The 12,664-nt window shown below is 38.1% G+C and overlaps 1 protein-coding gene across 1 annotated transcript; it reads left to right on the top strand.

Moving 5' to 3' along the window:
* Positions 1–1,433: 1,433 nt before the first annotated feature.
* LOC140171018 (sulfotransferase 1C3-like) lies at positions 1,434–5,488 on the top strand. The gene is made up of 3 exons (XM_072194201.1): positions 1,434–1,690; positions 3,879–4,114; positions 5,339–5,488. Exons 1-3 carry the CDS (start codon positions 1,534–1,536, stop codon positions 5,486–5,488), a joined length of 543 nt encoding a protein of 180 aa, XP_072050302.1. The 5' UTR covers positions 1,434–1,533.
* The last annotated feature ends 7,176 nt before the right edge of the window (positions 5,489–12,664 follow it).

Genomic DNA, 12,664 nt, shown 5'->3' with positions numbered 1-12,664 from the left:
GAACTGAGTTTGCATTTTTTCTTCAAATGGTGACACAAAGTAAATAGTTAGTCCCCTTTTTTATAAACATGGGGAACCGTACTGTAGTGTTTTGGTATGTGAACAGCACAGAATAACGCTACCACCACCGGGCTTGTCACACACTTGTGGCTATCAGAAAGTCAGAATGTACGCTTTCCTTCAAATTTTTAATTTGTTATTCTTTACTCAAAATGATGTAATAAAACAAGTAATAATTAATCATATTGTATGATCGTATATTATGGCTTTAATGCATTATGTACGTGCGTTGTTAATATAGTATTTTATAAAAATGTTTTGGCTACAGGCAAGGTGGAAAAGCTAAAATAGATATATAGACAGCCCCTTTTCTAAAATACTTCGTCTTGGTCTTTAAAAGTGCATTAAAAAGTTCCTCAGATATTTATTTGAGGGAATGTTCAAAAACATATAGTTCCATGACTGTCACTTTGTAAAATGTTAGAAAAATAATTATCAAGCACGAATCACGTGGTTTTATTTAAAACAAACTCATATTGACTTTAAAACGAATAAAAACAACCGGCTCTCGCCACGCGATATTCAAATTCCCCGGGCACCGAAATTGCCTGTGGCAATGACGACCCAGTAACACAATGAAATCTGACTACAATTGAGCACAAATAACCATGACGTCAATTACCACAGACAATTTCGGCGCGGGAATTTTGAATATCGCGTGTTGAGAGCCGGCTATTTTTATTCGTTTTTATGGTGAATATGAGTTTGTTTTAAGTGAAACCCGGTGATTCGTGATTGATAACTGTTTTTCAAACATGCCTAAGGTAAAATGATATGATTGCCGGAGTGCTCATTTAGGCTGCGATCACATAGAAGTAGACTGCGTACGATATGCGGTATTCGCTATACGCTATTCGATCAGGCGAGTATAGGTCAGTTTACCCTTTTTAAAACTGAACCTTCGTCTAATGCTTGTAACTTTACTTCTTGAGGTCACATTGCATTCAATGAGGTGTCATAATGTGCAGAATTAGACACAATTAGACATTAAAAATTTTTACCCACATATGGTTTAATTTTAAAACTAGGACGGTATACGCTCCAGGTATACGCTGCACCGGACGCTGCACTAAAATCGAACGTGCACGATTCCCACTATACTATACTATACGCAGGTATACTATTATACGGCCTTTTCGAATAGTGCCATGTGACCCGGTACTATGAAATTACCTTGCTCGATTTAAGCTATACGCGTGCACTGTTCAAAACGACACCCGAATAGTATACTTCTATGTGAACGCAGCCTTAAGTATCAAAGTCCACAGTTTGCTTGGTGTATGCAGCGGTTAGATTTAGCATTGTGCTGATCTGGTCTGCATTGTGTCTGCTGCTGGCAGCGCGTTCCGCTTGTGAAATTGTTTGAATTGAAATCACATTGCAAGCACAGGCCTATAAGATCTATGTATAAGACGAATTTACCGCAACATATTCGATTCTTCTTAGATAAGAGTCTATAATTAGTAAATCAACATGGCTGAAGAAGGAGCAGACAGGTATTCGATGAACGACTTTCAGGTACTTGATGGAATACATGTAGCATGGACGACGCCCCCTTCTACACTGGAAGCATTGAAAACCTTTGAAGTTCGGGAAGATGACGTTTTTATTGTAACTTATCCAAAATCAGGTAGGTGGATTGTCATTTAGACTACACAGTGCCACAAGTGTGTAAGTGCAATAGCTGCTATGTGTAGGTGCCATGTGTAGATGAGTACAATAGACTGTGTGCAAATTGCCAAATGTTCACAGGGCAGCTATTACACTTACCCACTTCTGGCACTAAGCAATTGGTTGCGATTATCTCTTTTCCGCATACGCCCGCAACCACAGTGCGATACTATTCACTTGTGAAGTCTGCACTTGAAAACCGTCACATATGGCAGCAGATCCTTCAGTGTAGCTGCACCTACCATCTGGAATGCTCTGCCGGCAGACATTCGCAGCATCTCTTCTCTGCAGAACTTTATAACGTGCTTAAAGACTCACCTTTTTAAATTGTCGTTTAAAGGAGGATTTCGTGATCCTAGCATCTTCTTTTTATGACATTTTTCAGTAGATATCCACGAAAAAAGCTTATTTCCAAAATTTCAGTTGATTCCGATTTTGCGTTCGCGAGTTATGCATGATTATGTGTATTACACTGCTCCATAGACAATGTGTTGTAATTTCGTTCTGCACCAGAACGAAATTCAAATTTGGCGATATTTTTGCTAAACGAATTAATCTGCAAGAAATATTTGGTACATAAACATTATGTAGCCAGAGGTATCCAGTGGTGTAAAAATCTCTTTTGGGAAAAGTGGGGGGATGAGGCTGTGGATCACGAAATGCCCCTTTAAGTTGTAGTTTAATTATTGTACTTAATTTAAGATTCTTCAAGTCTGTTTCCATGCCCACAACGCACCCAATCTTCTCTGCCATGTCAAATAAATGCCATATACCTGTATCAAGGGGTTACAGAGCTACAGGCCTTTGGGCCTTTACTGTAATTCCTTCACTCATCGTTGTATTATGCATTTCCATAGTTATTATATTATGTATTATTATTTATATCTTTATAATGTATTATTCTTATGTATTATTCTTGTATCATGTAATGAGTGAAAAGATAATAATAAATCTATCTATCTATCTATCTATCTCTCTGGACCAGACGCATCCCTTTTTAAAGGGATTTTTATTATGATATTTTCTTGTACAGCTGGTTTGTACTTTTAAATAATTTGTGTGTTCTTGCTTTCATATATATTGCTCTGTAAAGCGCGTAGTGAATTTGCTTTTGTTGTCAGGCGCTCAAAAATATATTTTATTATTGTTTTTTATTAAGCAGTCATCACTGAAAACATTTCTTGGTTGAAGAACATGCTCTACTAAAGAATATAGTATAAAGGTTTAGTTGAGGATGTTTTTGTTAACTCGGGGTATTCTCAAATTTCTTCTGGTTTAACTATTTCTAAATTAGTACAGTTGCCCCAACTAATAAAACTCTACTAAAAGCATTCAGCTAAACTTATTTAGCGCAACTCCGTACAGGTTTAGCCCTAAAATATTCGTAGAATCAACAGAACTAACTCACACGTAGTGGGTTCAACTAATTAATGTTAGTTGAAGTTAAAGCCATATTATAACATTTTCATACAAAATAGATTAGCATTTCTTTGCCATAAAATGTTAGTTTTTACTGTCAGATATATCCCTTTTATTTTTGAGCCGAACAACTACGGCAGAGCAAAGAAAATTGAATTTACTATCAGCGCATATGTCGCCAATACGTACCACTCCTTCGGTCATGTTATGGTACGGCCCTTTGTTGTGTAGATCACCGTCGCGCACGCCGTGTACGTACTGTGTGTTATGAACATCGTGTATGCGTTCGACTAATAATTCCATCGTAATAATAAAACGTTGATTCCGGCGTTTTATTCAAAATCTCGGATTTTGACAAAACTACAGCACCTAGAGTCTTGATTTTTTCAGGGTATATTGGTTTAATAAAGTACAATATAATCGTGTAAAAAAATAATTTTAAAAAATCAGTGAGGGCGTCCTCCTCAGCAAATGTTATAATATGGCTTTAATGTGCCAACTAACATTTGCCCGCCGGTGTGATCATGTGATAGTGATAATTTGCACTTGGTGATTTTGGTTCCAAATATGGTCATGAAAATTTACAATTCTCAAATTATTGATTAAAAAAAAAAAGAATGGAAACCTGTCGTCTGCTGCATGCTGTCGACACCAACGTGGAGAGAGTTCAAAGTTCAAATATGTTATCTGTATTACCTTGGAGGCACGTTGCTCTTGTACTTGTACAGGTACTCATTGGTTGATGGAAATAGTGTATTTAGTATTGACAAATGGCGAGATGGATAAGATCAACCGATGCATGATGGAACAAGGTCTAGAGTTTACTATGTGCGCAGGTCCTTCAGAGGTACCTAAGACAAAACCTGGTTACAAGCACATGGAAGAGTGGGAGTCTCCTCGAGTGATGGTATCACATCTTATGCACAGATTCTTGCCACCACAGATTTGGGAAAAGAAAGCAAAGGTGCGATTACTTCGATTGTGTAAAAAGCCAATTAACGAAACCGCATAAATTTAGTTTGCAGCTACGCGTATATCGAATTCATGGGCGTATTCCCGGTTCTGTTGTTTAATAAAATTATTATAAGCTAGAGAAAAACAGCAATCTTGGCAGAGTTTTCCAAATGCTAAGCTACTAATTCTCAAAGATGAGTATTTGCAAACCAATCATTTATTTGTGTAGCCAATGTGCCACTAATCAGTCAGAACGAAGGATATTTGGAGAACACCAAATGTGTACATCTTACCCCAAAAAGGGATTTGTTTGGTCTTCCTCTGTTAAGCGGAAGTCTGGTTTATAAAAGGTCACTCTGTTAATGTAAGTTGAACAGACCGAGGAAACTGCTTCCAATAAAGAAATGAGTGACTGGTGCATGTATAAAACACCGTCTGACACCAGTGCAGCTGACTTGACCGGAAAAGTTTGAAACATGATATATATATATACATCGTCCGGAACTTTGATTGCAAGAGAACATTGTATCAAGAACAAGAATCTGTTAATTGCAGCAAGATCTGTTATTGTTGTCATTTGTTATGTTACTTACGTACATACATTGCCCATAGTGTACTTGTTTTTGTTCTTAAGTGAAAGATGTTTTGGCCTTGGTCTTTGTAGATCGTAACAAATTGCAAGCATACACAATTCACAATCTTATTTAGTCTTCCAGGTTTCGCGAGGGTAGCAACGCTTTATATCCTTTTTAGTCAAATCAGTAACTTTGTAGTCAAGTTGTATTAAAAAACACCAATAGTTAAGCCACCAGATTAAAGGAGTATTTCGTGATCCTAGCATCCTCTTTTAATGACATTTTTCAGTAGATATCCACGAAAAAAGCTTATTTCTAAAATTTCAGTTGATTCCGATTTTGCGTTTGCGAGTTATGCATGATTATGTGTATTACACTGCTTCATAGACAATGTGTTGTAATTCAAATTTGGCAATATTTTTGCTGAACGAATTAATCTGCAAGAAATATTTGGTACATAAACATTATGTAGCCAGAGGTATCCAGTGGTGTAAAAATCTCAACTTTTTTGGGAAAAGTGGGGGATGAGGCTGTGGATCACGAAATGCCCCTTTAAAGATACATTTGTTTCGCACTTTTTATTTTATGGATAACAGTTTTTAAACTGTTCAAGCTTTTAAAAAGCTTCAACATTTTGTTTTGCTCTATCTTTATCATAGATAATTTACGTCATGCGAAATCCCAAAGACGTCTTGTGTAGTATGCACAGCTTCATGTATGCTCTTATGCCAGATGATAAGAGGGACTGGAACAATTTCGTCGACTACTTCACGGGCGAAGGAGGTAAGTTCTTTGATATATTATATTAACAACACATTCTCATTCTCATTTTGTATATAATGTTAAATGGTCAAACCGTTAAAGCAGTCAAAATGTATGAATCAACTTAGACCATGCGCAAGAATTGATGTACAAGTAGTCTTAGATAAAGACTTGATCATCATTAAATACGGCAGTAAATAAGGCTCTAAATATTTGAGTTAATATATGTGACCTAGACCACTTGACATCACTGTTTATCAACAAAGGCGAGGGACTCGTCTATCGATATGCTCGAACGAGCCGCTACACTGTTCAGTGGCTTTCCTGTACTATGTGAAATGTGGCGGGCGATTTAAAATGCACGTGCCCTTAGCAGACTACGATGCGTACGCACACTGCAGGGCAAAGAACAATTGAAATTGCCATAATGCGCGCGCATACTGCCGGGCAATGACGTCAGATGCCAAGTGGTCTATATAAAAAGCAGAATTTTGGTAAGTTAAAAGTTAGCTCAAATACAATAAAAATTGCTCAAAGATAATTATTGTTCAAGGTTGCAACAAAAACAATGTTGCTCCAAAAACAATAACAAACAAGATAGAATGGGGGCAATTATGGGGTAAAAAGTAACGAAAGTTGAAAGTATGAAATGGTGACAACCCGTCACCCTTAAGGTTACTCTAACCCTAACCCGCTGGCCCTGAGATCTTGATGTTTTTTGTTGATACTGGGCCCTAACCCTAACCCACTAAACCCTATTGGAGGGAAACTGGAGGGAGAGGGCAAGAGTTCTGACTGGGGTAGGATATTTTCCCCATGCTCCCCCGTGGCTCCGTCACTGCTTCTGGCGGGTACAGTTACGTACCGCGTAATTTACTTATTTACTTGTTCTGATAGTGCTCGGTGGCGATTGGTTCAGACACGTTCACGAATATTGGACGAAGTGTCAGGACAAGGACAACTTGCTATTCGTGAAATTTGAAGAAGTAAAAAAGGTGAGTTGTAAAATAACACACATAAAAATGAATTCACCCAAATAAAAGCTCGGATCTCAATTAAAACACATTTTACAGAGAGATATCATGAATGAGCGTACAAATGTTGGTCACCCGTACATAGGCATGTCTACATTGCTCATGTGTGACTTCTAACAAAAGGCGCTGGTTCCTGTAGTATTCCTCATTCAAACCAATTCAATGCACGACCTCGGAGTTACCTGCATGACTTTGGCGGGCTATTGTACTTCTTTTGAAAGTTCCAAACAAGGTATATAGCAGTCACTGATACTAATAGGATATGCAGCTTATAGAACACGGATAACCTCTATATATATAGACCATCCCTATAATTGGCACTTTACTGCCGTTAACGCGTATTATAAAATAACGATAGCGAGGTCAAGAAGGGTATTGCGTGATATTATGGGGAGTTGTTTTTGTTGACCTGATGCATTCACATGGTAACGTCACAGAACAACTCGGGGCTATAGGCTACAAAAGTTGACGCACTTGGCAGTGCACAAAATGTCTTTGTATTAAAGTTGTCTTGCTGACGAAATCTTTGGACATTATTATTAACAGGATCACCGAAGCCTGGTAAAGTTGGTAGCAGATTTTCTAGGAAAGGATGTAGGAGATGAAATGATCGACAAAATCACATCACTTACAACAATTGACGCCATGCGTGAGACATATGACAGACTAGAAGAAGAACCGGGCGGTAATAGCAGGGCGATGTGACTTCATAAGGGCAATGTCGGGGATTATAGGACACAATCGATGGGGTGAGATGAGGTCCGACCAGGTCCGACCGAGTCTCCTACACAGGTTACGCTCCCAGTGGAGGGGCGGAACCAAACTGGCTGATGTGGAGACTAAGCCAGTTTGCGTCGGTCTGATACTCGTCTTTGACCATGCGCAGATCTGGCTGGTCAGGAAGATATTTAATATCCCGAATTTATAATATGCCTACCAGTTCCATCTATAACCGAATTGCTAGAGAATATTTGTTACCATGTTTAATAAATTCGTATTAATCGTATAATAAAATGTGGCCAAATGTATATTTGTGTACATAGTGTTTGGATCCACTCTTCTACGGACTTGGCTACTAAGCATGTCGGGAAGGATATGGCGGTATGCTGACCTGGGTCGATATGTTCTGAGCAGATGAGGTCCGACCAATTGCCTTCGACCTTGTGTGCGATCAAGTGTGACAGGCAATTCCCAATATCATAGTAAATTCCCTGGTAATAGGCGTACTAAGACTTTTGGGATACTACCATACCTGAACAAAGGTAAATAACTATATCACCTGTGTTGAGACGTTACTATTATTTCTTAGTTGGGTCTGGCTAGCTCGAGATACTCTAGCTAAAATACAGGTTTACATTTACTATCTTACATTATCTTGCTGTATTTCAGCTAGAGCTCCAAACGACAAGCTTCCGGGTTTTTTTGGAGAACAATACTGTTACGTAAGATGAAGAAGAAACCCGCCTCGGAGCCCGCCCTACTCATTATTTCATTGTACTGATTGCAATTTGCCTCCACACATTACGTAATCAACACAAAGCTTTTGTGAGGATTACTGAGTGGATAAGAAATTGACAGTGGAGGATACGAAGGACACGCCGATTGTTAGTTGTCAATCATGAATTGCCGCAACGTATTAATATTTTACTGCATGGCATTCCGCAAACACCAAGACAAATTATGCCGTATTTTTCCAAAGATCATCTCATATGAAGTAAGCTGAATGCGATCTGTACTTTTGTACCATTCCGATCGCTTTTGATCACCTATTATCGGCGAATTTGCTTAAAAACATGTGAGTTCATGTTGTGTAAACATAATTAGCATAGACACAAATGAAATTACGATGCAATACAATGCAATTTGAATGCGCAGCAGATCTATAGAAATAACGTTGCCCGGTTTTATGCAGAATTAGACCCTGTCTGGGTCTGGCTAAAATGGCACATAGGTATGTCAAAACGCTGAAGGAAGCAATAAGTCACTGAAATTCGCCGTAGAAGTGACGTTATAATCGGATTAACTACAATAGCAGTAGATGCATACAATTTTTGAATAGATCGCCCTGCACTACAAGCAGATTGCACTAATCACCTGTGTATGTCAGCAAACATAGATTGAATACAATAGCGCTCTTTTCAAAGATACTTATCTTAAAGGTGCGAGTGATCAGCCTTTCTTTGACATCTATGGTACAATGCATAGGTACCGCGCACACGGTCGACGTCCTATACGATAAATATAAATTTAATACTCCGTTGGTGAGCGACGGGCGAGTGGTAGTGAGCGACAGGCGAGTGGTATTTCACTGAACGCAAGAAAAGGAGTTCTATCTGATTGGCTAGCAATCGATCGCTTAGGTCGCTCAGTAGTCAACTACAAACTCATGCATTCAATTCGATTGAAATCGATTATTCTATTATTGACGAAGATAAAGAGCGTGATAGTGTGTCAATAATGTACATTGTATTGCACCTGGTTTTACCAGCATTCCTTTATAAAATAATTTTCTCAAAGAGTTGAATATTATCAAAATTTTTACAGCGGATTTCAAATGTTTTACATCAAAATTGCAGTTAAACATATCCACAGCAAAATACCGGTCCTCACCAATTAGTACATTTAATATCCAGTTAGTACATTTAAACGAAACCTGTGATTTACGTGACAACAAATAAAATTTTCTTACAATAGAAATATCATATGGGATACTGATATGGTAGGCCGCAACCGCCACAACGTGGAGATGCTACGCGTAGCTGACTTTTTGTTCCGTGGAGCCAAATTGACCAATCATGTTAGAGTTTTTCATTACTCGGAGGTAAAACTGACCAATCAAGTACGACTTACTCATTACGTGAAGCGAATTTAGTCATTAAGAATTTGCCAGACGAGCTTCACGTAGTTGCAAGATATCCTCGGTCACGATAGTTATGATTCAAAAAGTAATTTATGAAAAGTACGAACCGACTTATTATTAAGATGGACATGCACTCACAAGAAACTCATACAGTATTGTACACAACTATATAGCTAGGCAGAGTGGTGGTAAACCATGCACACAATTCTGCGATCTGCAGTGTATCGCCGGGAGCTGATTTGTACATCTTGCGCGGCGTGGCCTGCGGAATTCGACCTTCAGCAAACCAGTTCGGATTTACTTTATATACTAGTAGTAGGCCATACATACTGTAGTTACGGTACTGCCCGTTTTCCTATACACAATACTCAGTGCGCTCACCATTGACGCGTGACCTAGTGTATGTTAGAAGGTTTTATGCCATTGCCTATATGACGTCACTGTGTAAAAAATAACCAGTCAATATTTAAAGTATTCTCTGAAATTCTAGAAAATATAGTTTTGTAACATTTCCTAAATTTTAGCTAATTTAGGTGTTTGGAAATATTGGTACTTTTGTGTTTTAGGAAGGATATGTAAACGACAGATAACACCAAAAAATATGAACAAATTATTTCTAAACTGTGTTAAGTCTGCAAACCATTATGCTTCTCATTTTCAAGAACGCTGGTTAACAATAAGCAGACTATTGTCTCATTTCGTAAACAAAAGCCCAGACAGTATTGTTACCTTGCGTTCGCTTTATAATCATTCACCCAACTGAAACTATAATACCAGCTCATTGTTCATTGCACTGGTAAAACAGACACAGTGCAGTGTGTATTTAACCAGAGAAGATCTGATGTAACATAGTTGAGCTGTTTTCATTGAGTGTTATCTTGGTTTAATAGCTTTTAATGTGGTTTAAGTCCTTCAAAGGTCGTGGTGAATTCTACTGTAGACATGACTGCATCATGATTATTTTAAAGTCAACAACATTCAACAATATGATCACCGTGATAGTATGACAGTATCAGTACCGTGGGTGTCAGTGATCCTGGCCTGACACAGTAGACAAACAAACAAACACGCAACACACATGGCACATGCATGCAAGATAACATTGACTATACACTAATCAAACAATGGTATTGATCCTGTACAACTGTTTGTGGTTTATTTACATTCGATTCATTTAAAATCCACATAGTAAACATTAATTTTGGCAAGAGTTTTCTCTCTCTGGAACGATGATGCATCAACTGGCTCCGCGTAATGAAAAGATCTAACATGATTGGTCAATTTAGCTCCGCGAAGCGAAAAGTAAGCTACGCGCGTAGCAGCTCCACGTTGTGGCGGTTACGGCCAGCCATATACTGATCATGCGAAAATCGTAAAACATAGAATAGAAACAGTGTGGCCGGCTCTCAAAATCTCAAATTGTATGCATAGCCTGAGTCGCACGGCCTATCTCGAACAAAATAGCTCAAAATCACCATGCGTAGTTGTTGAAAAACGTGAGGATTTATCGTACTACCACGGCAATTTTTAAGACGAAGATATAGGGATGATGATGGTGTGCCGCGTGAACGTTGTAGTGCAGGGCGATATATTCAAAATTGTATTAATCTATTGCTATGGTAGTTAATCCGATTAATTATGTCACTTCTACGGCGAATAGTCACCATTCATTTTCATTGTTTTGTCTTTCAGGTCACGTAGGAGGATGGAAAGAACGACTATCAGAGGAGCAGAATAAAATATTTGATGACAAATTGGCTGAAACCTTCAAGGACACTGGATTGACCTTTGACTTCGAGTTGAAGAAGAAATAACTTGCCACTTGCAATTGTAACCACACACCCCGCCACCGACACATACCGGGGTGAACTGGGAGGGAGGGGACACGGGTTTCGATTCCTGTACTATACATTGAATATAATAATATACATGTACTTGAAGAGCGACCACCGCATAGCGGTTTTTCCTTTATTATTATTATTTTTTTGTTTTGTTTTGTTTTTGAAAAGTCGGTCCCAATATTAGGGTAGGGCGGGTTACTCCAATACAACATCTTGTTTGCCTAATATTAAGCCTAATCGGCATCGGAAGTTTGCAATGCATTGTAGGACAGTTTTTGCAGTTTTAGGACACTTTGTCCTTTGACCTTTCAGAAAATTCAGAAATATTGGGTTTTTGTACGTACAAAATATAATGTTTAATGTTTTACAATAATTAAAACAAATATAAAAAATATTAGTATTTAATAAATTAATTATTTAGTATTTGAAATGATCAATTATTATGACAATGATAAGAAATTAATAATAATTACGTCAATTTTCCCGATATGTCAGAGGTCAAAGTGTCCTAAACTGCTCTCAAAAACCGGAAGTTAGAATGGCGATTGGGCTTATTGTATGACATCAAATTGATGCCACTTCTGATATGAGACTTACGCAGATATTCGCCGTAGAAGTGGTAATATAACAGGATTAACTACCATAGCAATAGGTTAAAACATTTTTTGAATACATCGCCCTACACTACAAGCACCTGTGTCTGTAATCATTGATTAAAATAATACAATACCGGTTTTCAAATATACTAATCTTACAGGTGCGAATGATCAACATGATATGAATATTCTATCTTTATACCTGTTTTTTGACATCTATGGTTCAATGCAGAGGTACCACGTAAACGTACTAGTGCAGTGCGATATATTCAAAAATTGTTTTAACATATTGCTATGGTAGCTAATCCTGTTACACCATCACTTCTACGGCGAATAGTGAGATTGAAAAAATGTGGCCGTAACATTGACGTGTTACATTTGGCGTTAATGTTTACGTCCACACTATAGTTTGATCAGCTCGTAATCGGTGGGAATTGTTACGCTTTTACCACTGCGCCGAAAAGTAGACACAAGTTAATACCCCGTTTACATTGGGCAACAGTCGTAATCGACGTAAGCTGTATTTTGAATTACGACAGCAGATTAATTCGTTTGGTGGGTGTTTACACTACGTCGACTGAAATCGATTCCAAATTCGCATTCACGAATATCGAATTCGTTTGTTACCAATGGTTACGGCAGGTAAATACGAATTCAACAACAGCTGACCTGTCTGGTGTAGTGCGTGTTTGGGTCTGAATTAATAGTTTGTGATACTGTGGCGAGATGCCACAAGACAATTTTCGAAATAAAATTGATATTAATCCGCGATGTTACAAGGCCCGCCGATAATACGAGCTGATCACAGTATATACTCCTCTTATAGTTATACTGATCATTAATAATATTGGCGAGGGCAAAAAAAGTGCATTAAAAAGTTCTCCAAATATTT

Source organism: Amphiura filiformis, chromosome 15 (assembly GCF_039555335.1).
Source record: "Amphiura filiformis chromosome 15, Afil_fr2py, whole genome shotgun sequence".
Taxonomy (NCBI): domain Eukaryota; kingdom Metazoa; phylum Echinodermata; class Ophiuroidea; order Amphilepidida; family Amphiuridae; genus Amphiura; species Amphiura filiformis.
Note: the sequence above shows the minus strand (reverse complement) of the source record. Positions and strands in the feature narration are given on the sequence as shown.